Source organism: Jaculus jaculus, chromosome 1, assembly GCF_020740685.1.
Source record: "Jaculus jaculus isolate mJacJac1 chromosome 1, mJacJac1.mat.Y.cur, whole genome shotgun sequence".
Lineage (NCBI taxonomy): Eukaryota > Metazoa > Chordata > Mammalia > Rodentia > Dipodidae > Jaculus > Jaculus jaculus.
Genome location: NC_059102.1, coordinates 328453238 through 328480569, shown reverse-complemented (window position 1 = coordinate 328480569; position 27332 = coordinate 328453238). Strand labels below are relative to the sequence as shown.

Here is a 27332-nt window from a genome sequence, read left to right as displayed (position 1 = left end):
CACATAATATGCAGTAATCTTGTCTGCAGATCATCTGTTTACTTCTAAATCTGGCTTTATGTGCCTTGTGTGTAGAATTAAGCTGGATATAGAAATGGTGTGGAGAGATGCTGGTTCAACTATATAATGCATTTAATTTATATTTTTGGATTTTTTAAAATTTGCATGCCTGTGTATGTGTGTACATGTATGTGTACATGTCTGCAAGCCTGTGGCAGAGCCTCCTCCCACTGCAAACAAATACCAGATGCATGCACAGCTCTCATTCAGGGTTATATGGGTGCTGGGGAGTTGAACCTCAGCAGGCAGGCTTTGTAAACAAGCACTTTTAACTGCAGAGTCATCTCCTTAGCCCAGATGTACTTAATTTTTTCTTAATTAAGAACATACTTTAGCTGGGCGTGGTGGCGCACGCCTTTAATCCCAGCCCTCAGGAGGCAGAGGTAGGAGGATCACCATGAGTTTGAGGCCACCCTGAGACTCCATAGTGAATTCCAGGGCAGCCTGGGCTAGAGTGAGACCCTACCTCGAAAAACCAAAAAAAAAAAGAACATACTTTATATGGATACATCATGTGTTGGTATCATCTTTTCTCTCCTCCCTGCCCCTATTCCACAGGGGGCCCTCCTCATGGGGTTGCATTTCCCATGGGGTTGTGGGAGCAGCAGCAGTTAGTTATAGTGCGGGGGCAGTGCCTCTGGGCATCACATCACAACCTGTGGCTCTTAAAATTCTTCAGCCCCACCCCCCCACAAAATTCCCCGAGCCTTGGTGGTATGTTTTAAGTTTGCTTCAGTGGTGAACTCTCTGGAGCTTCTGGATTTCGACTTTGGTAGGTGTTGAGTATCCTCAGCATCTGTCTCCTTCACCCTGTTGATTGTCAGGCTTACCTGGGAAGCAGTGCTCTTGCTAGTTGTCTCACTACCTTTCTGTGTGTGTACCCTCTGGAGCAGGGCACACTTGATTTTTTTAAAAAATATTTTATTTGAGAGAGAGAATTAAAAAAATATTTATTTATTTATTTATTTATGAGGGAGAAAGAGAGGCAGATAGAAAGAATGGCCATGCCAGGGCTTCCAGCCACTGTAAACAAACTCCAGATGCATGTGCCACTGTGCCACACTTAATTTTTATGAGAACAATAATCTCAGTGGATTATAATGGCAACTATCTATCTCTTTTGGTTATTATCATTTATCTGTCCACATATTTCCTGTCTGCAAAAGTCTCATTTACATTCCTCATATGGAATTTGATTGATATTTGTACCTTTTGTCCCCTTTCACATAGGTTGGTCGTGTCTTTGGATATTTTCCAAAAGATTTAATCACAGTACTTCATAAGTATAATAAGGAAGAACTAAGAATTCCGGCTGATGTAAGTCACTATACTATCATTTTGTCTTCATTTATAAAGTGGCTTATAAATTCATCAGTTGTATTCAATTAGCCATTTGTTGTTGGCTGGAGGTTGTGCCAATTTTAAATAGTTTAATACATTGTGTTTTTTGTTTACAATACTGTGCTTATAAAGTGTGGTGAACTGTTTCTGAAAGTCTTTTGAATATGTTTGGTCAAGAAAATGAGTAGTCTACCATTTCTCTATTAGATTTTAATTTGAAATTAGACTTTAGAAAAACAAAAGTTGGAAAAACATTTAAAGGAGAATGTATTACTCTGGAGGTGGATGCAGGAGGATCAGAATTCTAAGGCCATCCTTAGCTACATAAGCAAGTTTGAGACTACCCTGAGCTATTCAAGACCTTGTCTCAGGGCTGGGGAGATGGCTTAGTGGTTAAGGCACTTGCCTACAAAGCCAAAGGACCCAGATTCGATTCCCCAGGACCCACGTAAACCAGATGCACAAGGTGGCACATGCATCTGGAGATTGTTTGCAGTGGCTGGAGGTCCTGGCACACCTATTCTCTTTCTCTCCCTCTTTCTGCCTGCCTCTATCTCTCTCAAATAAATAAATTAGCCAGGTGTGGTGGTGCACGCCTGTAATCCCATCACTTGGGAGGCAGAGGTAGGAGGATCACTGTGAGTTCGAGGCCACCCTGAGACTACAAAATGAATTCCAGCTCAGCCTGAGCTACAGTGAGACTCTACCTCAAAAAAAAAAATTACTAATAAATAATTTTAAAAAATTTTTATTTATTTATTTGAGAGCGACAGACACAGAGAGAAAGACAGATAGAGGGAGAGAGAGAGAATGGGTGCGCCAGGGCTTCCAGCCACTGCAAACGAACTCCAGACGTGTGCGTCCCCTTGTGCATCTGGCTAACGTGGGACCTGGGGAACTGAGCCTCGAACCGGGGTCCTTAGGCTTCACAGGCAAGTGCTTAACCGCTAAGCCATCTCTCCAGCCCATAATAAATAAATATTTTTTAAAAGACTGTCTCAAAAAATCAAGCAAGAATAAAATAAAAATCTTTGTATTTACTAAGTATAAGTAATTTTATTTTATAAGCTAGAAGAGGATAGTGTCCCAACTTAAATACTACTCACTTGTGTATTAAACATTTTAAGTATATAGAAATCAGATTACATTAATCAGATTCTATATTATGTGCTACTTACAAGGGTCATTGCCTTGACTCTTGCTGTTGAAGGAATCGTCATAGTTACATCACAGATAAAGAAAAATTATGTTGAGGTTTTAGGTGAGCTCCAGGCTCAGATCACTTCCCATCCACCTTCACTAAGACATTTAAGCTGACTTATTTTTCTGTGCCTATTGAAAGTATGTTCTAACAATCCATGTAGACCTACAGCCTGGCCATGGTGACTCTGCCTATTTCTAGCCAGGGGAGTGAAGAAATAAAACAGAGGACACAGTGGTAGAGAAAGTGCATAATCTTCCAGCTTCCTGTGAACAAAATTATTATCAGGTGAATTTCCAGAACATCATGTGTAGATGTTAGCAATGGTAGACCTAATAATAAGTGTCACCCACTTTTTATTCCTCTTTTGCTCAGAACAAATCAAAAGACCTAGAAGCAGAGGGAGGTCAAAGTATCACTAGTATTTACTTATGATCCAGGAGATACATAATTTTTTTTTTTTTTTTGAGGCAGAGTCTCACTGTACCCCAGATGGATCTAGAACTTACTTTGTAGCATAGGCTGGCCTCCAGAGTGCTGGGGTTACAGGTGTGAGCCACCAGACCCAGCTTTTAAAAAAGCATTATTTATGATTTATTTACAAGCAGAGAGAAAGTATGGGCATGCCAGGGCCTCTTGCCACTGCAGATGAACTCCAGACTAATGCACCACTTTGTGTATCTGGGTTTATGTTGATACTAGAGATCTGAACTTGGGCTGCCAGGCTGTGAAAGCAAGTGCTTTTAACCACTGAGCAATCTCTCCAACTCTTTTTTTTGGGGGGTGTGTGTGTGTGTGTGTAGGGTTTGTGGTAGGTTTTTGCTCTAGCCCAGAGTGACCTGGAATTCACTATGTAGTCTCAGGTTGGCCTCGAACTCACAGTGGTCCTACTACCTCTGCCTCCCTAGTGCTAGGATTAAAGGCATGCACCAGCACGTCTGGTCAGACCCAGTTTTTAAAAATGCAGCAATAATAGGCTTTCCAACACTGCAGTCTGAAATAAGACAGACTTACCTAACCACAGACATCTGGACACCTGGAAACCTCCCACTGTCCCTATCGAACTAACAGTATGAAGGAATAGAGTATCCTTTCCCCTCTCACAGGTACTGAATAGAAACCAGGGATGGGGCAAAGAACTCACCAGCCAGACAAGTGATCTTTCTCCTCAGACAGGGAGAAATGAAAGGAAGCAAGAAGCAGTGCTTGGGTGAAAATAGGTCCCACCCTGCTGTCTTGTCACTGCCCAAGGCCAGCATGGATTTGGGATAATCTCTGTCACTAGCATGTGTAAAGAGTTGATCTTGATCTTTTGATTCTTGGTGATACACTAATGTTTCTCTTTCTTACAGGAGACAGATTTTGTCTGTTTTGATGGAGGAAGAGATGATTTTGATAATTACAATGTAGAAGAGCTTTTAAGTTCTCTAACTAAAGAGTCTGAAAAAACTGTAGAAAATGTTTCGCAGCATGCAGAAAAGTCTCCTGATGTGTCTAAGGAAAGTGAACTTGATCCGGAGCCCATGGAAGGCGACTCAGGGGACCCAGAAAGTGCATTCTCAGAAAGCACAAGTATGCTCCAGGAACAGTTTTCGGCTCAGAAGAGCCACCCTCATGGCATTAGTCCAGTAGATAATGTACAAGAAGAGCAATCTTCATTTGAATCCTTTGAAGAAATACTGAAAGATAAATTAAAAGTGCCAGAAAGTGAAAACAAAACCAGCAACAGTTCTCAGGTCACAAATGAACAGGAGAAGATAGATGCTTATAAGCTTCTGAAAACAGAAATGACTCTAGACTTGAAAACCAAATTCGGCTCAACTGCTGATGCGCTGGTGACTGATGATGAGTCCACCCGACTGGTCACCTCACTAGAAGATGACTTTGACGAAGAACCGGAGGCTGAGTACTATGCAATAGAGAACGAGGAAGAGGAGAATACAGACGACGGCGGTGAGCTGCCTTTACTCACCCTTACAGATGAAGAAGACAAGAGAACACGGGTGAAGCCCGGAGTGGACAGATACTCAGCAGATGAGCTGATCTTGAATGAGGAAAATAAGATGGAGGCGTCTCTGCCTCCTGACAACAAAATTGATGATCAAAATATACTGACAACCTGGGGGGATACTTTGTTCTCTATCGTCACAGGAGGTGATGAGAAACCAGGTAAGGTGGACTTGGAGAGTTCTAGTTCAGAGGAAGAAAAGGAAGGTGGCCATACATTAGCCCCAGATAGCAAACCGAGGAAACCACAACCAGCGCCAGAGTATATGGATCTTGGGAAAGCAGAAGATGGGCTCCTTGCAGAAGATTCCAAAGCAGGTGATGAGAGAGACTCAGACCTGGACCCTAAACGTCCCATCAAAAGCAAAGTGAAGGAGATTGAGGATTCCAAGAGGCTAGTGCCAGATGAGGCGGAATCAGAGAGTGCAAAACCAGAGAGGATGAGTGCTGAAGGCTCTCTTCAAAGTACTAAGCCTAGCTCCCTGCCAGTTACCGAGAACAGCAAAGGACTCACGTTAAAATCGGCCTTTGAAAAAAAAGAACACGACCTTAGAGAAACTGTTATTCATGTCTCAAAAGAAATGAACCACGAGATCTACTCTGGAGAGAGACGGGAAGGCGGCTCACAGAGCGAGGCTGTACCCAGGGCTGTGGGGACAGCGGAGTCCTCGGCTGCTGCAGCGCACTCGGGAGATGCTCAGCCGAATGCATCCCGAGGCGGGGTGGAGGATGCTGCAGCCGGTGGACCAGAAAGGCACACGCAGGCCGCGGAGCCTCACCGGGAGGAGCTGAAAGAGGGGCCCGTTCTTGAAGCCCACGGCCTATCCGGACTCTCCTCTCCCGAGGACGCCGGTTTGTCAGGAGCAGCGGAAGAAAGCGCGCCCACAATGGGAAGAAATCTTTCCTGGAGACAAGGACGAGGTGAGGTTGCTGTAGCCAGGGAGCAAGGGAACGGGAACATGGGGCTCTCTGAGGACCAGGCCACCAAGGACCCCAGAGCAGTGCAGGACCCACCGGAAGCCCCTGACCCGGAAGTGCCCGGAGTCCCCGTGGGAAACCCGGAGGCCGAGGAGGGAGAGTTCCCGCCGGAAGAACTCCTGGAGGATGAGAACGCCGCAAGCGCTTTGCACTCTCAAGACGGTCACTCCCCGGGCATTGAGGACAGGAGGCCCGGTGTGAATCTGCAAAATACTGAGAAGGCAAATTTGGAAACCCTTAATCCGGACCCACGAACTGAAGGAAACCAACCAGAAATCAGCATGTTTTTGGAGCCTACCCAAGAGAGCGGAACTGCAGCCGTCGAGGCCGGGCGGATGGCGGGGGAGGCCGGTGGTGAGACGGAGGGCCAAGAGGAAAGCGGCCCGGGCGACGGGAGAGCCCGGCCGCCGTCCGCAGCAAGTGGCCTCCCCGAGGACACAGGCGCCCGGACTCCAGGGCTCAGGGAGGGGCTTCCCAGTAAAGACCCTGACCTGCAGAAAGACAGCCCCGAGCATGGCGCCAACACCTCAGGCCTTGCAGAGAAGCCTCTGGGAGAAGGGAGCTCGCAAGAGGACCCCGAGGACCTCATGGGCCCAGGAAGCCGGGGGCCCGCCTCGGACCACCTTGCAGGTGATGAGCCCCAGCGGGCTCCACCCATGATTCCCGACATAGTGCTGGAGGGCCTCAGGGAAGACGTGCCCATCATAAGCAGCTTCTTCAAGGACCAGCAGCCCCTGCACCGGTTCCTGAAGTACGTTAACGTGTATGAGCTGGAGACCTTGCTTCACGAAATGTCCCTGAGACTGAAATCAGCCCAGCACGACAGCTTGCCCTACAATGTGGAAAAAGTCCTAGATAAAGTCTTCCGTGCCTACGAAGCGCGGATTCTGAATGTGGCCGAGAGGATGGTTGACGCTCAAGTGAGCAAAAATAGAGATTTGGGATTAAAGGAAAATGACGTCTTTGAAGAGGCCGCAGTGCTGGATGACATTCAAGACCTGATCTACTTCGTCAGATACAAACACTCTGGGGTGGAGACCGCCCCCCTGATCACACCCCCACCTCTGGAGGAAGGCTGGGCTGAACCAATCGAAGGTAAAGTCCCAGCCTTTGACCTTGAGGAGCTGGGCCAGGGAAGCAGGTGGTGAGGGTGAGGGTCAGTTTTCTGAAGTGTTTCATATCAGTTGTAAAGTTCTAATCACTTTCCCTGCAGCTAAATAAATAGGTGGCCTGTGTGTTCCTCTCTTCCATCTTTCTTTCAGGCTGGAGCATGAAGGGAGTTTTATTCCTATCTTGTGTTTTCCCTTAGGATAGGAAAATTGGTTAGCATTTTCATTAGGAAACTTTATTAAAACTTTGAAATTGTATATATATATATTGTCAGGGGGGATTTGTATTATTTGTATTATTAAAGAGACTCAACAAAGTGTAGATTTCATGTGAAACTAGGAGAAGCTTTGTGGGTCACATTTTCTGTAGTGACAACTGCTCTCCAAGCAAGGCTGGACTAGCATAACTTTTAAGTGGGTGCCTTGCCTGAGTTCCTTCTTTCTTCCCAACTACCATCTTTTTGGACACCCTATTTCCTGCTTCTTGAGGACAGCTGCTTATTCTAACTATGCTCTTCTGGGCCTTTGTGTTCTTGCATTTAGATTATTCAAGGATGGTTAGCATGTGTGCCAGGTTCTGATGTCAATTCCTGATCCCATCTCTAACACCACAAACACATAGATCCACCAAAGACAGGAGCAGGATGAGGGAGGGCCTTCCTAGCAGTACTGTACAAATACGAAGCAGTCAGTAAGTGTTTGTTGATTGAACCCAAACAATCATCCTAATGTGAGTGCCTGTTTCCTAGTTCCATGTTGTATTCTTGTTCCATGCTTGCACCAGAGGTGCGTGGGAAAGCACATACAGCCACAGGAAATGCTGTTTCCGATGGGGGCTCATTTTTTCCTAAAAATGAATTTAAAAATGTTACAGACAATAAACCATGATCATTCCCTCCCCTCCCCCACTTTCCCCTTCACAATTCCACTGTCCATGATATCCCTTTCCTCTCTCCATTAGTTTCTCTTTTATTTTGATGTCATCATCATTTCCTCCTGTTTGTTATGAGGGTCTTGTGGAGGTATTGTTAGGAACTGCGAGGTTGTGGATATCAAGGCCAATTTGTGTCTGGGCAGTTGCATTGTAAGCAGTGGTACCCCTCCTCTGGCTCTTACATTCTTTCCGCCACCTCTTCCACAATGGATCCTGAGCCTTGGAGGGTATGATAGAGATGTTTCAGTGCTGGACACTCCTCTGTCACTTCTCAGCACCATGGTGCCTTTTGGGTCATCCCAGTGGTCACCACCATCTGAAAAGAGAAGCTTCTCTAACCAAAAGTGAAAGTAGCATTAATATATGAATATGAACACTTTCATATTCTTTCTGCTTTCAGGGTAGTTTGGTGAGAATAATATATACATTTAGCCAGACAAGAGCAGGCTTTATACTCCTAAGGCTCATGACCTTCCCTGCCATAGGCTTTTGATTAGGTTTTCAGTACCAGGCATGTATTCCCTCCCATAGAGCAGGCCTCCAGTCCAATTAGAGAGCAGTTGGTTTCCCCCAAAGCACACATGCCACTATTACACCCATTTGGTCATTTAGCCTGTCTGGGCAAACTTGGGGCTTCCAGTGTTCACTGTTTTCACTGCTGATGACTTCTGTCTCCATTAGGGCTGCATGCAGTGCAGGGCTTTTTCCAGCTTTCACTTGGCTGGTCTACAGGGAAAAGGTTTTCAGCTCAGCCTCAGCTTGATTTCTCAGTGACCTTGCCACCCAGGCACGTGAAGTCTTCAGCACTAGGGTCTTAACCATCTGTTTCTCATGGGAAACCAAGGGCCTTGGCAATAATCTGTAATGTTTTGGAAGCAACAGCGATCTCCCTAGCCAACAACTCACTGGAAGGTATCCCATCCCTGGCACTAAAATTTTTCTGGTAACAATCTATGGCTCCTGGATGTGCTGTTATCCGAAAAAGTAGGCTTTCATCTATCTTATTTAGAATATATTAAATTTTGAATGACCCTCTCCCCAATACCTTTCTTTTACTCAATCTCTTTCCCTGGCTTCGCTTAGGCCATTCCACTCCCTGTAATCTGTTCTGCTTACATACAATACCATCCCCTCAAATCCTTCCCTCTCCTCCCTCCCTTACAGCTATTTTCTAGCATACTGGCCTCTTCTACTGATTTTTTCTTCTAGCTCACATGCAAGTCTAACCATTTGTAGCTAGGATCCACATACGAGAGAGAATATACAACATTTGTTTTTGGGCCTGGGTTACCTCACGTAGTATAATCCTTTCCAGATCCATTCATTTCACTGAAAATTTCATAATTTCATTTTTCTTTACCACTGAATATAACTCCATTGTTTAAATGTACCAGAACTTTATTATCCATTCATCAGTTGAGGTATATCTAGGCTGGTTCCATTTCCTAGCTATTGTGAACAGAGCAGCAATAAACATGGTTGTGCACGTGTCTCTAAGGGAGTCAGAAGAGTCATTAGGATATATGCTTAGGAGTGCTATAGATGGAACATATGATAAATCTATTTTTAGCTGTCTCAAGAACCACCACACTGATTTCCACAATGGCTGTACTAGACTACATTCCCACCAACAGTATAGAAGGGTTCCCCTTTTTCTGTATCCTTGCCAACACGTATTGTCACTGCTTTCTTGATGATAGCCTTTCTGACAGGTGTGAAATGGAATCTCAAAGTAGTTTTAATTTGCATTTCCCTGAGGGCTAGGGGTGTAGAACACTTTTTTAGATGTTTATATGCCATCTGTATTTCTGCCAATGAGAACTCTCTATTTAGTTCCATAGCCCATTTTTAATTGGGTTGTTTGATTTCTTATTGTTTGGTATTTTGAGTTATTTGTATATTCTGGATATGAATCCTCTGTCAGATGTGTAGCTGGCAAAGATTTTCTCCCATTCTATGGGTTGTCTCTTTGCTCTGTTTACATGTCCTTTGCTGTACAAAAGCTTTGTAATTTCATGAGATCCCAGTGGTTGATTAGAGGTTTTATTTCCTGAGCATTAGGGTTATATATAGAAAGTCATTGCCTATGCAAATATGTAGAAGGTTTTCCCCCTACCTTTTCCTCTAGCAATTTTAGAGTTTCAGGTCTGATATTAAGGACCCTGATCCATTCAGACTTGATTCTTGTGCATGGAGAGAGACAAGGATCTATTTTCATCCTTCTACATATAGATAACCAGTTTTCCCAGCACCACTTGATGAAGAGGCTGTCTTTTCTCCAATGAATATTTTTGACATTTTTATCAAACGTCAAATGGCTGTAGCTGCCTGGATTAACATTTGGGTTCTCTGTTCTGTTCCATTGGTCTACATGTCTGTCTTTGTGTCAGTACCATGCTGTTTTTTAATTACTATGGCTTTGTAATATAGCTTGAAATCAGGTATAGTGATACCACCAGCCTTATTTTTGTTGCTCAAAATTGTTTTGACTTTTCACTTTTTTTTGTGCTTCCAGATGAATTTTAGGATTTTTTTTTTCTGTGAAGAATGCCATTGGAATTTCAATGGGGATTGCATTAAATGTGTAGATTACTTTTGGTAAGATTGACATTTTCACAATATTGATTCTTCCATTCCAAGAACATGGGATGTCTTTCAGTTTCCAAGTGTCTTCTGTAATTTCTCACTTGAATGTTTGAAAGTTCTCATTGTAGAGGTCCTTCACTTCCTTGGTTAGGCTTATTCCAAGGTACTTTATTATTATTATTATTAGGCAATTGTGAATGGGAGAGATTCCCTGATTTCATCCTCCACATGTTTGTTGCTAGTATATAGGGATTTCTGTGTATTTATTTTGTATCTTGCTACATTGCTACAAGTGTTTATCAGCTGTAACAGTTTGCTGGTAGAGTCTTTAGGGTTCTTTATGAATAGAATCATATCATCTTCAAATAATGATAATTTTATCTCTTCCTTTCCAATTTGTATCCCTTTTATGAGTGTCTCTTGCCTTATTGCTATAGCTAAGACTTCCAGTCCTATATTAAATAAAAGTGAGGACAATAGACACCTTGTCTTGTTTCTGAATTTAGTTGAAAAGATTCATGTTTTTTTCATTTAGTATTATGTTGGTTGTAGGTTTATCATAACTAGCCTTTATTATGTTGAGATAAGTTTCTTCTATTCCCAGTTTCTATCGTACTTTTACCATGAAGGGATGTTGGATTTTGTCAAATGCCTTTTCTGCATCTAATGAGATGATCATGTGATTTTTGTCCTTCAGTCCACTTATGTAGTATACCACGTTTCTTGATTTGTGTATGTTGAACCATCCTTGCATCTCTGGGAAAAGCCTACTTGGTTGGGGTGAATGATCTTTCTGATATAGTCTTGTATTCTATTTGCCAATATTTTATTGAGAATTTTTGCATCTATGTTCATGAGGGATATTGGTCTGTCATTTTCTTTTTTGTGTTCTGTCTTTGTCTGGTTTTGGTATCAGGGTGATGCTGTCTTCATGGAAGGAGTTCGGTAAAATTCCTTCCTTTTCTATTTTATGAATTAAGGAAATCATCCACTTTTTTTTTCAGATTTTCAAACTTAGAGGCTTATATATTTTTTAATTTTATTAATATTTTAATTTGTTTATTTGTGAGAGAGAAAGAGAATGGGCATGCCAGGGCATCCAGCCATTGCAAAAAAATTCCAGAAGCATGTGCCACCTTGTGTATCCAGCTTAGGTGGGTCCTGGGGAGTAGAACCTACGAGGTCCTTTGGCTCTGCAGGCAAGTGCCTTAACCACTAAGCCATCTCTCCAGCCTGTGTTCTGCTTGCGTATATATTCTTAAAGTATGTCCTTATGATTTTCTGAATTTCTTTGGTATCTGTTGTAATGGTGCTGTTTTCATCTCTAATTTTATTAATTTTTGTCTCTTCTCTCTTTCTTCTGGTCAGATTTGCTAAGGGTTTATCAATCTTGTTAATCCTTTCAAAGAACCAACTCTTTGTTTCATTGATTCTTTGTATTTTTTTGTTTCTATTTCATTAATTTCTTCCCTAATATTTATTATTTCTTCCTGTCTATTGATTTTTGGTTTGTCTTGCTCTTCTTTTTCCAAGGCCTTAAGGTGAAGTATTAGATGTTTACTTGTGAATTCTGTAATTTCTTTCTTTCTTTTTTTTAGTTTTTTGAGGTAGGGTCTTGCTCTAGCCCAGGCTGACCTGGAATTCATTATGTAGTCTTAGGGTAGCCTTGAACTCTTGGTGGTCCCCATACCTCTTCCTCCTGAATTCTGGGATTAAAGGCATGTGCCACCATGCCCGACTCTGATTTCTTCTTTTTTTGTTTTGTTTTGTTTTTTTTCAAGGTTAGGTCTCACTCTAGCCCAGGCTAACCTGGAATTCACTATGTAGTCTCAAGTGACCTCGAACTCACAGCGATCCACCTATCTTTGCCTCCTGAGTGCTGGGATTCCGGCTCTAATTTCTTAATACAGGCACTTATAGCTATAAATTTCCCTCTTAGGACTGCCTTCATTGTATCCCAGAGGTTTTGATATGTTGTATTCTCATCATCATTTGATTCTATGAACCTATTGATTTCCTTTTTGATTTCTTCAGTGACCCACTGATCATTCATGTTTAGTTTCCATGAATTTCTGTATGCTCTGTAGTTTTTCTTGTTGCTGATTTATAGTTTAATCCCACTGTGGTCAGATACAGTACAAGGGATTATTTCAATTTTCCTGTATTTGTTAAGATTTGCTTTGTAGTTGGGCATGGTGGCGCAGAGGTAGGAGGATCACCATGAATTCAAGGCCACCCTGAGACTACCTAGTGAATTCCAGGGCAGCCTGAGCTAGATTGAGACTCTACCTTGAAAACAAAAAAAAAAAAGATTTGCTTTGTGTCCTAATTTATGATCTATTTTGGAGACTGTTCCATGTGCTGCTGAGAAAAATGTATATTCTGCAGCACTTTGATGGAATGTTCTGTAAGTATCTGGTAGGTCCATTTGTTCCATGACATCATTTAATCCAGATGTCTCACTGTTTATTTTTTTGCTGGGATGACCTGCTAATTGATGAGAATGGGGTATTGAAGTCATCCACTACAATTGTGTTTGGTGTTATCTGTGACCTTAGTTCTAATAGTGTTTGTTTGATGAAATTGGGAGCCCCCATGTTAGGTGCATATACATTTAGGATTGTAATGTCCTCCTGTTATAGCATTTCTTTAGTCAGTATAAAGTGACCTTCTTTATCTTTCCTCACTAATGTTGGTTTGAATTCTGTCCTGTCAAATATTAGGATAGCAACCCCTGCTTGTTTCCTAGGCTCATTTGCTTAAAATACCATTTTTCATCCTTTTGTCCTAAGACAGTGTCTATCTTTTATCTTATTTTATGTATTTATTTGACAGAGAGAAAAAAGGGGGGGGGAGAGAATGGCGGCGCCAGGGCCTGCAGCCATTGCAAATGAACTCCAGACGTGTGCACCCTCTTGTGCATCTGGCTAATGTGGGTCCTTGGGAATCAAACCTGAGTCTTTTCACTTTGAAACAAATGCTTAACTGCTAAACCATCCCTCCAGCCCCCAGTGTCAATCTTCTATTGAGAGATGTTTTTTATCTATACTTTTTGAGTATAGATAAAAATCATTTTTTAAAAAATCTTTGTCAGGCGTTTCATCTAAAACAGTCTCATTAGGGGTCATTTCTGATGGATTTATAATTTTGGGTGGGATTGTATTGTCTTAATTCTTTGTGTTTCTTGTATTATAACGTAGTGATTTTTGCATCCTGAGTTGATTTGATGCTTGGGTTTTCTAATTATCTGTGGTTCTCTTAGACTTGAAAATCCAACTTTATGTATCTTCACAGTAGGCGTCTACAAGGGTAGCTGTTGTACTCCAGTCCAACTGCAGAAGTTATCCTCGGTGTTGAGTTTTCCTGCTATTCACGTATTCCAGTGGGCTGGGTGGAGCAAGTTATTGGCAAATCCTAAAATTCAACTAAGCAACATACACACTCAATAAAAATCAGCACAGAGTGTGCAAATGTGGGGGTTGAAACAAACAGATAACCTTATCAAGCCACAATCCCTAAGGGTGTGTATTGCTCTACACCCTTAATCCTGTCAGCTGGGAGGTTGAAATTTCTGTTCTGAAATAGGTTCCAGGTCATCCTGTGTCTGAACCAGACCCTGCCCCCAATAATGACAGAAGAAAAATACAAAGGTCCTGTGAGTCTGAAAGCATTAAAGGCAACAATAGTCAACCCCTAATTAAGTTTAATTGAGAATGGTAAAACCAACCAAGAATATGTAACCCATAACCTGCCCTGTCATGGAAAGAGAGATTAGCACGTCCAGCGCAGGCCTGTGTGCCTGCCTTTTGTTAGTCAGCCTATTTATGTTTGGGGTGGCTTCCAACCTCACCGATGCTGAGTGCCCTCCTCGGTCCCTCTGTGTCGGGCTGTGGAGCTGGAGTTCTGATCAGCCGTGCTGCGTGCCCCGCCACCGGGGCTGGATGTGTTCTCTGGAGGGTCACGGGTCTGCCAGTTTGGGGATGGGAGTGCGCAGGAAGCCTGGAGTTGTACTGGAGCACTCAGCTGGACTTGCTTGGGTCCTGCTTTCTCCCCTTCAGGTTTCTTAGCTTTGCAGGGAGGCTGATGAGGTTGGAAAATCCCCATTTGGTCTCTGCTCCTGCAGCTGGGTGCTGGGCAGGTGGGGCCATAAGCACCTCAGCGCAATTCTGGCCGGTTTCCTCTTTTATGGTCTTGGTCTCTCCTGCTTCTCCACTGTGGCCAATAAAAACCTACACACCTTCACTTCTCAGAAGAAAAGTGTATTTTATTGTGGTTTTGCTTAAATCCCTCTCTAGGCTGCTTTGGCATAACTCCTAAGCAGCCATCTTACCCAGAAGTTTATGAACAATTTTTATTTAATCAAAGTAGATATATTTTGAATAAGAATGAAAAATTCAAATAAACGTGGTAAAATATGATGTGCAAAGACTTCATCTCGGCCATAGATCACCGTGGGCTAGGCCTTTAGCCACACAGGGAAGGAGGTGGGCCCTGTCCCTTGACTCTTAGAGGTATTTTGAATATATGTGGAAGGCCCTTCAATAATTTGCCCTTGTGTGGAGTGCCGTTTCCTTTAGTGAGTGTGAAGCCTGTATGCCTGTGGATGAGAGAGTTTTATGTTGTTTCTGGATAGAAATCAATGCATCCCATCTCTGCTCGTGACTGGAATTCTCTTCTGCACATTCAATTGTGTGGGCATGTGTGGGCTTGCCCAAGGAGGTTAAATTATTGAAGTCCTTTCTGTAAATGCATTTATGAAATGTTTTGGAATGAAGGTTTCTTTGTACATCTGATCATGCATTGCAGTCATTGTTTAACTGGTTCAAAAGAAATTGAAACTGCTGTTTTCTTTCCCACTTGCACTCATGGGATCCAGGACCTGGGGGCTTTGTGAGGAGGCAGTGGGAATAGCTGATGGGCAGTGTCATCAAATGGGATGTGTTCTTCTCTCCTATAGAAGTGCAACCACCCCAGGAAGACAGCTTCTCCCAAGAGATCACAGGAGATTTTAGTGTGGAGTCTCTCGAAGAGCCTAGTCTCCTGGATCAGCCTGGGGCTAGTGACCTCGATGCCTCCGAAATGTCACAGAACCCAAGTATTGAGGAACACACAGACCCAGGTAAAGCTTGCTAATTTTCTTCTGCAAAGTCAAGGCATAATATAAGAAGACTTGATATAATATTTGTTCTTATGTAGGAAAGAGAAGAAAATCCTGGCACATGTAAAGTTAAAAACAAACATCTCAGAAGTAACAGAGAAAAGTAAGCATTAAGATTCATAGAGAGCCGGCCGTGGTGGCGCATACCTTTAATCCCAGCACTTGGGAGGCAGAGGTAGGAGGATCATGGAAAGTTTGAGGCCACCCTAAGGCTATATAGTGAATTCCAGGTCAGCCTGAGCCAGAGTGGGACCCTACCTCAAAAAACCAAACAAACAAAAAAAAGAGGGCCTGGAGAGATGCTCAGCAGTTAAGGTACTTGCCTGCAAAGCCTAAGGACCCAAGTTTGATTGCCCAGTTCCCATGTGAAACCAAATGCACAAAGTGGTGCATGTATTTGGAATTCGTTTTCAGTGGCTAGAGGCCCTGGTGTGCCCATTCTCTCTTTCTCCTTGCAATTAAGAAATAAAATATTTTAAAAAGATGAATATAGAGATTTTTAAAAACGGGGGTGCGGGAAAGATGGTTCAGTGGTTAAGGCACTTGCCTGCAATGCCAAAGGACCTCGGTTCAATTGCCCAAGACCCATGTAAGCCAGATGCACATGGTGGTACATGCATCTGGAGTTCATTTGCAGTGGCTGGATGCCCTGGTGCACCCATTTTCTCTCTCCCCCGCTCTCTGCCCCCCCTCTCAAATAAATAAATAATAATTAAAAATAGAAAAGGAACAGGGCCATGGGCTATAACTGATCCACAAACCAGTGTTTGGCTGTGTCTAGCTGGTGCAAATCAGTTTAATCCAAAATATTCTTCAAAGGCCATATGCTCTGAAATGACAGGTTTTTTTTTTTTTAAATTTTGTTTATTTATTTGAGAGTGACAGACAGAGGGGAAGATAGTGAAAGAGAATGGGCACACCACAGCTCTAGCCACGGCAAATGAAATCCAGATGCATGCGCCCCCTTGTACATCTGGCTTACGTGGGTCCTGGGGAATCAAGTCTTGAACTGGGGTCCTTAGGCTTCACAGGCAAGCGCTTAACCGCTAAGCCATCTGTTTCTCCAGCCCTGAAATGACAGTTTTCATTGAAACCAGTAGCATCAGAAATGCTGGAGGTGGGGACTGCAGTCTGTTCAGTGAGCTGCCCAGGAAGGCGTAGCTGGTGAAGTTTGGGAACTGCCACTCGGGCACTGTCAGAGCCTGGGCTCCGTTTTTCTGGACATTCCCCCGCCTCCCTGAACGAGATTCAGTGTAGCTCTCCTCAAAGTGCCTTTTATTAGCCCGGTATGCCGTGTCTCAGTCTCATGATTTGCTGCACCATTAAGAGTTGATTTTTGGGCTGGAGAGATGGCTTAGCGGTTAAGCCCTTGCCTGTGAAGCCTAAGGACCCCGGTTCGAGACTCGGTTCCCTAGGTCCCACATTAGCCAGATGCACAGGGGGCGCACGCGTCTGGAGTTTGTTTGCGGAGGCCGGAAGCCCTGGCGTGCCCATTCTCTCTCTCCCTCTATCTGTCTTTCTGTGTCTGTCGCTCTCAAATAAATAAATGAAAATTAAAAAAAATTCTTAAAAAAAAAAAAGTTGATTTTTTTTTTTAGCCAGGTGTGGTGTGGCACGCCTTTAATCCCACTACTTGGGAGACTAAGGTAGGAGGATCACTGTAAGTTCAAGGCCAGTCTGAGACTACATAGACAATTTCAGGTCGGCCTGGGGCTAGAGGGAGAACCTAGCCTAAATTACTTGTCAGCTAAGCTTTCAGGATTGGAAAAATTCTACTTGTAGAATTACAAACTAAATCTTTGCTGGACCTTTGGATTCTACCACAGAATGATATCATACCTTTACAGGCAAATCTTTGTAGATGCCCCATCATGCATTTCCAGTGCGGAGACCCTCACCTGATGGGGAAAGTTCACCAGTGAACAAATTCACAGCCCAGTAGCAAATGGAGCTGTAGGATGGGAAGAGACCCTAAAGGCAGCCGGTTCTACCGTTCACTAATTACATGTTGGGCTTGTAGCTGTTTAACAAAACAAGCTCCTGCTCATGAAACTCACCCTGAAAGGCCACCCCCCATCCTCCTCACGTGAACATCCCCTCAAGGACAGCCAGAACCCCGCCTCTTTCAGAGTCCCCTGCCCATCTCCCACTCTGCAAGAAATTCTCCTTGGTCTTCTCACACGCACCATGTTTTATGCAGCGGCCACTTGAGTCCCCGCTACGTGCCAGGGCCGGGCTGAACCTTGGTGTCTTCAGTCTGCACATCTGCGAGCTAGGACTCACTCCTTTCCAACCTTCCTCAGGTTTCTAACACTCCGCTCAGCCTGTACCAAGTCAGTGCCAAATGGGATAAACACATCAAAATCAGCAGTTTCGTTTGTTTTCAGTTCCCCTGGTAGCAGTTGAACAGGCAGGTGCAGATGTGAAGGAGTGGCCTGGAGATGTATTGATTTTATAGCTGAGGGGTCTCATGGCTCTGATTAAGACCCTGAAGTTTGTTTTTTCTCAGTGATTTTCTTTTAAATTTTGTTTTGCTTTTTTTTTTTTTTTTTTTTTTTTTGAGGTAGGGTCTCTCTCTAGCCCAGGCTGACCTGGAATTCACTGTGTAGTCTCATGGTGGCCTTGAACTCACAGCGATCCTCCTGCCTCTGCCTCCAGAGTGCTGGGATTAAAGGCGTGTACCACCACGCCTGGCTTCTTTTAAATTTTTTAAAATGTTATTTATTTTCAAACAGAAAGACAGAGAAGGGGGCGGGTAGAGTGGGTGCACCAGGGTCTCTAGCCTCTGCAAACAAATTCCAGATGCATGTGCCCCCAAGTGCATCTGGCTTTATGTGTGTGCTGGGGAGCTGAACTCTGGGCATTAGGCTTTGTAGGCATGCGCCTTAACCCCTGTGCCATCTCTCCAACCCTGGCAGTTTTCTTTAGTGGAGCCCTATATTTTATGTCTAGTGACTTAACATTTGGAGGACATGCAGTGAATATTTAAACGCAAGAGAAACAAGTGTTATCTGAAGCGTTAAGTTAAAATGTAGTTTCCATTTCCTTTTATCTTAGGTCTTTTTGTCACTGAGGGTCCTGTAGAGGCTGGGGATGAGCCAAAGCAGCTGGAGACCAAGGTGGAAGAGCCAGCCAGTGCCACGCCATTGTATTCCGTCATTTTTTACTTAAGTCAGATGGTAAGTCTGATACCATTTCTGCTACAATGTTCTTTTTGGTTTTGAGTGTGGGGTGTTTGAGATAGGATCTTATGTTAAGGTTACTATATAGCTGAGGATGTCCTTGAACCTTTGATCCTCCTGCTTCTAAGTGGTGGGATTGCAGATATGTACCACTACACTCCCGGTCAAATTTGAACAGAGTGAAGAATTTAAAATGAGTTTGCGAAAACACCCGATCCTCTGAAGGTATCTCAAAAGCGAACCACGGGCAGGTGGCTTTAATTACAGGTTCTTCGTTTAGCGTGTGGGGACTTGCTGCCGCTGGGGCTGAGCCTGTGCATGTCTGTAAAACACTGTTCTCCCCCTCAGGACTTCCCAGTTCCCCGGGTTGCTGAAGATGTGCACGTGAAACAAGATACGGGCAGAAAGAGCAGTAGCATTTTTTTATTTTTCCTGATGGTCTCCATGAGGTAGTTTATTATGGTTGGAGATGCTGAATTAAGGGCAGGCATAAGCTATGTTTTAAGCAGAATCAAGGGAAAAATGAGACTGTGATGTGTAGTTTCTTGAATAGAAAGGGTGGGGGCAAAGGTGGGGTCAGCAGGGACAGAGGAGGCAGCATGTGCAGTGAAATGGTGGCATCAATGAAGGGCAGTGTGGGGCGGGGGAGGCAGGGACTTGGGAGTAAGTAGTTGGTCGGGTGTGGAGTGGACAAAGGATGATGGTGTCTGCCAGAGGAGGGAGGTGTGGCACATGACAAAGGAGGCATGTCCCGTGCCGTGTGTGGTCAGACTGCTAGGGTTATGGATCCTTTGAAGTTTTGAAACAGGTCAGATCTCTTTCTTGGAAAGAGTTGGAAAGGTATTTTATTCAGACTGGTCTGTCTGAAGCTTGTTCAAGCTTGAGGACTTAGCGCCCCCTTGTGGTGCATGTTGATATTAGACCTTTTTCTGGAAATTTGTACTAATCTTAGAGGCCAGGTGCCCTCCAGATCTGCACCCTCAGGAGCTTCCAGCTTGTCTCTTATTTCAAGCCTTGGGTAGAAAAGAGGATTTTGTTGTTGTTGTTTTTTGTAAACAAGTTTTGAGCCAGGGTGATCTCATTTCACACCCCAGTGTCAAAAGCTTGGGCAAATTACTAAAGTTGTTCTTCAATTAAAACGTGTTTGTACATCTTCATGATATGTAATGGGAATTTGCTGCCTTAAATACATTGTGAATAATCCATCAGGGTAGGAAGCATTTCCATCTCTACTAACGTTGATCATTTTCATGTGATAGAAATGTACTTGCCTAGTATTTTTTTTTTTTTTTTTTGAGGTAGGGTCTCACTCTAGCTCAGGCAGACCAAGAATTCACTATGTAGTCTCAGGGGGGCCTCAAACTCACAGTGATCCTCCTACCTCTGCCTCCTGAGTGCTGGGATTAAAGGTGTGTGCCACCAAGCCAAGCTCATCTAGTCATCTTTTTAAAAACAGTTTTTATTTATTTATGAGAAAGAGGCAGAGAGCGGGGGTGGGGGGAGAATGGATGCACCAGGGCATCTGGCCACTGCAGATAAACTCCAGACACACGTGCCACCTTGTGCATGAGGCATATGTGGGTCCTTTGGCTTTTCATGCAAGTGCCTGAACCGCTAAGTCTCCAGCCCATCGTCTAGTCTTTTTAAAAATTTTTTAATTTTTTTATTAACAACTTCCATGATTATAAAAAAATACCTCATAGTAATACCCTCCCTCCTCCCACTTACACCTTTGAAACTCCACTTTCCATCATATCCCCTCCTCATCTCAATCGGTCTCTCTTTTACTTTTGATGTCTTGATCTTTTCCTCCTCTTATGATGGTCTTATGCAGGTAGTGTCAGGCACTGTGAGGTCATGGATATCCAGTCCATTTTGTGTCTGAAGGGAGCACATTGTAAGGAGTCCTGCCCTTCCTTTGCCTCTTACATTCTTTCCGCCACCTCTTCCACATTAGACCCTGAGCCTTGGAAGGTGTGATAGAGATATTGCAGTACTGAGCATTGCAGTCATTTCTTTCCATCACCATGATACCTCCTGAGTCATCCCAAGGTCACTGCCATCTGAAAAGAGAAGATTCTCAACCAAAAGTGAGAGTAGCCTTAATATAAGGATGTGAACATTAACAGAAGTGCTTACTGGGCAGGTTGATAAGCATAGTATATACATTTGGCCAGACAACAGCAGACGTTACACCCCTAGGGCTCATGACTACCGCTGTTTTAAGTTTTCAGTATCCGGGATGTATTCCCTTCCCATAGTGCAGGCCTCCAATCCAATTAGAGGGCAGTTGGTTTCCCCCATAACAGATGTGCCACTATTGCACCCATTGGCTCATTTGGCCTGGCTGGCCAATTATAAGGCTTGCAGTGTCCACTGATGAGTATCTTCACTGGTGATTTTTCTTTCTCCCATTGAACTGCATACAAAATGGCTTCTTCTAGCTTTCTGTCAGCTGGTCTACATGGAAGAGGTTATCTGCTCAGGTCCAGCAAGATTTCTCTGTAGCCTTGCAGCCCAAGTATATGGAGTCTTCAGCAACAGGGTCTTACCATCTATCCTTGGTGGGAAACCAACAGCCTCAGCAGTGGCCTATAATGATCTCCCTGGCCAACAACTCACTGGAAGATATCCCATCCGTGGCACTGAAAATTTTCTAGCAACAATCTACGGCTCCTGAGTGTTCCATTGTCCAAAAAAGTAGGATGTTTTATTTATATCCTCTTAGATTTTGATTAGCTGTCCCTCCACCTTTCCTTTACACAATCTCTTCCCCAGACCTCGTTTTGGGCCTTTTCACCCCCATTAATCTATTCTTCTACTTACATATATACAATACCATCATATTAAGTATCCCCCTCCCTTCCTTTCTCTTCTCTTTCTATCTCTTTTCCAGCTTACTGGCCTCTGCTACTGAGTTTTTTCCTTCTCACACAGAAGCCCAGTCATCTGTAGCTAGGATCCACATATGAGAGAGAACATGTGATGCTTGGCTTTCTGGGCCTGGGTTACCTCACTTAGTATAATCCTTTCCAGATCCATCCATTTTCCTACAAATTTCATAACTTCATTTTTCTTTACCACTGAGTAGAACTCCATTGTATAAATGTGCCACATCTTCATTATCCATGCATCAGTTGAGGGACATCTAGGCTGGTTCCATTTCCCAGCTATTGTGAATTGAGCAGCAATAACCATAGTTGAGCATGCACTTCTAAGGAAATGAGATGATTCCTTAGGATATATGCCTAGGAATGCTATAGCTGAGTCATATGATAGATCAATCTTTAGCTGTTTTAGGAACCTCCACACTGATTTCCACAATGTCTGGACCAGATTGCATTCCCACCAACAGTGTAGAAGGGTTCCTCTTTTTCCACATCCTCACCAGCATTTATGGTCATTTGTTTTCATGATGGTAGCCAATCTGATAGGAGTGAGATGGAATCTCAACGTAGTCTTAATCTGCATTTCCCTGATGACTAGGGATGTAGAACATTTTTTAGATGCTTATACACCATTCGTATTTCTTCTTTTGAGAACTCTGTTTAGTTCCATAGCCCATTTTTTAAATTTTTAAATTATTTTTTTATTTATTTATTTGAGAGTGACAGACACAGAGAGAAAGACAGATAGAGGGAGAGAGAATGGGCGCGCCAGCCTCTGCAAACGAACTCCAGATGCGTGCGCTCCCTTGTGCATCTGGCTAACGTGGGACCTGGGGAACCGAGCCTCGAACCGGGGTCCTTAGGCTTCACAGGCAAGCGCTTAACCGCTAAGCCATCTCTCCAGCCCCATAGCCCATTTTTTAATTGGCTTGTTTGATCTCTTTTTATTTAATTTTTTGAGTTGTTTGTATATCCTAGATATTAATTCTCTATCAGATGTATAACTGGCAAAGATGTTTTTCTCATTCTGTAGGTTGCCTCTTTGCTTTATTCACAGTGTCCTTTGCTGTACAAAATCTTTATAATTTCATGAGGTCCCAGCATTCAATTTGTGGCTTTATTGCCTATTCAGAAAGTCTTTGCCAAGACCAATATGTTGAAGGGTTTCCCAAGTCTTTTTTTTTTTTTTTTTAATGTGTAGCCCAGGCTGGCCTGGAACTCCTGCCTCTGCCTCTTCAGAAATTTCCCACCAGTGTGCACCACCACAACTGGCTAGTCCTTTTTTTTTTTCTTTAAGTATTTTTAGCTGGGTGTGGTAGCACACAGCTTTAATTCCAAAACCAGGAGGCAGAGGTAGGAGGATCACTGTGAGTTTGAGGCCACCCTGAGACTACATAGTGAATTCCAGGTCAGCCTGGGTCAGAGTGAGACCCTACCTTGAAAAACAAAAGTTTTTATTATTCATTTGCAAGTGTCACTCTGTGATTCTGGTTTTAGGTGGGTACTGGGGAATTGAACCCAGACTTTCAGGTCTTATATAAAAGTCCTCTACACCTCTAAGCCATCCATCTCTTCAACTTTCCTCTAGTTATTTTAAAATAGGTCACAGGTTGTTTTAATCACTATACTATGATTTAGAAAGAGCAGAACTACTTCCTCTTGTGTTTGTGTGTGTGTGTGTGTGTGTGTGTGTGTGTTTTGTTTGAGTGAGACAGAGAGAGAGAGAAAATTGGCATGCCAGGGCCTCAGCCACTGAAATTGAACTCCAGATTCTTGTGCTACCTAGTGGGCATGTGTGACCTTGCACTTGCCTCACCTTTGTGCATCTGGTTTATGTGGAATCTGGGGAGTCAAACATGGGTCCTTAGGCTTTTCGCGCAAGTGCCTTAACTGCTAAGCCATCTCTCCAGCCCTGTTTTTATTTACTTATTTGCAAGGAATACACAGAGAATGAGAATAAGCATGGATGTACCAGGGCCTCTTGCTGCTGCAAATAAACTCCAACATATGCGCCACTTTGTGCTTCTGGCTTTATGTGAGTGCTGGGGAATCGAGCCCTATCTAGCAGGCTTTGCAAGCAAGTTCCTTTAACCGCCAAGTTCTCTCCCCATCCTCCTGCTGTTCTGTGTTGCCTGCCCCTCATTTAATTTCCTTTAGCCTTTCCCATCTCTCCTGACTGCCATTCCATTCCATTCTTTTACAAGATGATTAATTACAAATGACTAAACTTTGGACCTCAGTCTTCTCATCTGAAAGATGTAGCTATGACCTATTTCTGTTGTAAGAATTGAGTGATTTTAAAAATGGAAATGTGGGAAGGAGAGATGGCTCAGTGGTTAAGGCATTTGTCTGCTTAGCCAAAGGACCCAGGTTCGATTCCCCATTGCCCACGTAAGCTAGCTGCACAAAGTGTTGCATGCATCTGGAGTTCATTTGCAGGGCTAGAGGCCCTGGCATGCCCATTCTCCCTCTCTTTGTATCGATCTACTTTTTTCTCAAATAAATAAATTAATTAAAATGTAAATGTCTGGTGAGGTGCCTGGCATTTTGTGGGACTTTTCCCCCCCTCCTGGTGCTGTATGTGGATGATTAGAGGACAGTATAAAGAAACTACAAAGCTGGGTGTGCGTGGTGGCGCATGCCTTTAATCCTAGCACTAGAGAGTTAGAGGTAGAATTGCTATGAATTTGAGGCCAGCCTCAGACTACAGTGAGTTCCAGGTCAGCCTAGATACCGAGGGAGTTCAGGAGAAAGGCTGCTAGGATGGGAAAGGTGGAGGAAAACTACACCATCCGTGAATTTTCTGCTCGGGGTGGTATTGGTATTGGCCAGCTAGGTGTAGGTATATGTGCCTCGTCCAGGGAGAGTGACAGCATTTCCAGTGACTAAGCCAGTCTTCGAAGTCACCTTCTGATTAGCAGAATTAGAGAATCATTGCAGCTGGACACTTTCTAGTGTCTAGACACAGGGAAGCAGGCAGTCTTCATTCTTCATATTTTAGGTCTGTGTTGTACACAGGTACAGGACAGGACAGGACCTAGTGTGGAGTGGCAGGGGAAGACACAGACCTAAATGTCAAGAAGGGACATATTGTCACAAGCGCTAACACAAAGACTGCTGGGGTCCAGCCCTGGCTTGAAGGAGGGTCCCCAAAGAGAGGTGTGAAAGGGAGCGGTGCAATAACGACTCGAAGTCAAGTTCTGGTGCAAGCTGACAGGCTAATGCTGAAGGCAGCTGACTTTTTCCATCTTTCTCTCTGCTTCTCTGTTTCTCTTTTTTTCTCTCTCTCTCTCTCTCTCTCTTTCTTTTGTTTTGCCTTTTTCTCTGTTCTCTGTTTTTCCCTGCTTCTCTGCTGCCACAACTCTTAGCCTCAGTCTTTTATTTTCTGATCATGTCATGCAAGAGCAAACTTCAAGAAAGGTACAGTTCCACAGAATTCATAGAAACTTTGTTTTTCTTTACATCAAACAATCCCATAATTATTCACCTTAAGTAAAGTCGTCAGGCCCCTATAGTGATTAACTGTTTTCACACTTTCCCCATGTATGTGCGGTCAAACACTTGTGATTTCCTGAACTTCTACTTTCAATTACTGTATTAAAGGTGAGAGACAGAAATGGGGGTTCCCATCATGAATCATTGACCCAATAGATCCATTTATCCCTTAGCCATTTATTTTGAATTTTCTTTTTTATGTCTCTCCAATACTTAGACTTTGGTCTCCCCAATTGAACTCTTTCTGACTTCAGTTGTTTTTCTGTAAGGATTCTTGGTAAAGAGTCATAGTTTGCTGCAGTTGCCACCATTTAGAAAAATTAGTCATAGAACAGTTTTTATATTGATCCAGGAGGTTCATTGTTTCCTCCTAAATGTACTGTACTCCATGCCTGACTTTCTTTAAGGCCTTTTAGGAAAGCAATTATCTCTGACCCATTTTGTTGTTTTTCCAGTTCTATTATCAGAGCCTCTTTCAGATACATTGACCAACACTTCACTAACACCAGTTTTTGCTGGAAAAGTAAACTAAGAGATTGGTGCACCAAGTGAAAGACAGAAAGACAAACATTATACAGAAAACCACAGATATCTGTAGCGCAGAGAGCCAAAGATGTTTCTATGGCGGGGGCGGGGGGGCACATTGGACTCCAAGGAAGAGACAGCTGGGCTGGAACTGTGTCACGCAGCTCTTCAGCGCTCGATTCCTCGTGATCCTGAAATGGCATGCTTGCAGTCTCCGGCAGAAGACCATTCTCAAGAAAGCACTTTAATAGCCTGGTGTGTACTGGACATGGTGTTAGGAATAAAAGATTCCTAGGTGAATGAAGCATTCTTGTGATTTCTTTCAAAGGCTGCTAAGTAGGGCTTATCAAATAAATGTGGAATCAGAGGATATATGAACTAGTTGGTGTGAAGTTTTTAAATAAGTAGCACAGTTTGTCAGAGAATTAGTGGGTGCTGACTTGATTGGGGAAGCTGTACCCAGATATCAGTTTCATAATTTTACATTAATAACAGTAAAATCTTAGGGCCAAAAGAAACCTCAGGAAGCATTCTTAATGAGGGGCATACGTCCCTCTGTAATTAATTTTTTTTAATGGTTTTTTTGAGGTAGGGTCTCACTCTAGCCCAGGCTGACCTGGAATTCACTATGTAGTCTCAGGGTGGCCTCGAACTCACAGTGATTCTCCTACCTCTGCTTCCGAGTGCTGGGATTAAAGGCGTGCACCACCACACCCAGCTTAATGAATTCTTATATCAACTCAAAATTTCCTTCCGTGTCTGCTGTAAAATGTAATGTCTTTTTTACATAGTAATCGTTTAAATATTTAAAGTTATATTTTAATTTTCAAGTTGTTTTTAGTATTAAATTATCATGAAAAATTTCAAACAAAAGCAGAGAAAATAACTGTGCTAGACAATCTATGATAATGTAGTTTCATTTTCAAAAGCTAGGAAGAATTTTGAAAGATTTTGCAATCTAGAAATTATAAATGTTTAAGAAGTTTAACCTAATTAAACATTACATAATATACAATTATGTTCAAATATTATGATGCCATATAATATATGCCTTTTTTTTTCCCTTTTTTTGGTTTTTCGAGGTAGGTTCTTACTTTAGCTCAGGCTGACCTGGAATTCACTATGTAGTCTCAGGGTGGTATTGAACTCACAGTGCTCCTCCTACCTCTGCCTCCTGAGTGCTGGGATTAAAGGTGTGCGCCACCACACCTGGCATATATGCCATTTTTATGTGTTTATGCTGTTAAAACTAAAATTTTTTTTTAATATTTATTTGAGAAAAAGAAAATGGTCACACCAAGGCCTCCTGCCACTGCAAATGAACCCCAGACACATGCACAATTTTGTATGGCTGGCTTTACATGGGTACATAGGTCAGAGGCTTTGCAAGCAAGTGCTGTTAACCACTGAGCCACCTAATCTACTCAGTCCCCCTAATTATTTTTTTTTTGAGGCAAACCCAACAGGCTGACCTTTTCCTTTTTTTTTTTTTTTTAATTTTTTATTTATTTATTTGAGAGCGACAGACACAGAGAGAAAGACAGATAGAGGAAGAGAGAGAGAGAATGGGCGCGCCAGGGCTTCCAGCCTCTGCAAACGAACTCCAGACGCGTGCGCCCCCTTGTGCATCTGGCTAACGTGGGACCTGGGGAACCGAGCCTCGAACCGGGGTCCTTAGGCTTCACAGGCAAGCGCTTAACCGCTAAGCCATCTCTCCAGCCCACCTTTTCCTTTTTTTTTTGTTGTTTATTTTTATTTACTTGAGAGCAACACAGAGAGAGAGAGAGAGTGGGCACACCAGGCTCTCCTGCCACTGCAAACAAACTCTAGATGTGTGCGCCCCCTTGTGCATCTGGCTAACGTGGGTC

The 27332-nt window shown here is 43.3% G+C and overlaps 1 protein-coding gene across 2 annotated transcripts in view; it reads left to right on the top strand.

Moving 5' to 3' along the window:
- The window catches only part of Mia3 (MIA SH3 domain ER export factor 3), a 59560-nt gene that overhangs the window by 8058 nt on the left and 24170 nt on the right, over positions 1-27332 (top strand). For both annotated transcript variants that reach the window (XM_045141810.1, XM_045141811.1), the window contains exons 3-6: positions 1291-1377; positions 3955-6682; positions 15174-15335; positions 18432-18553. In XM_045141810.1, the coding sequence (XP_044997745.1) occupies positions 1291-1377; positions 3955-6682; positions 15174-15335; positions 18432-18553 (3099 nt within the window). The remainder of the gene's footprint in view (positions 1-1290; positions 1378-3954; positions 6683-15173; positions 15336-18431; positions 18554-27332) is intronic.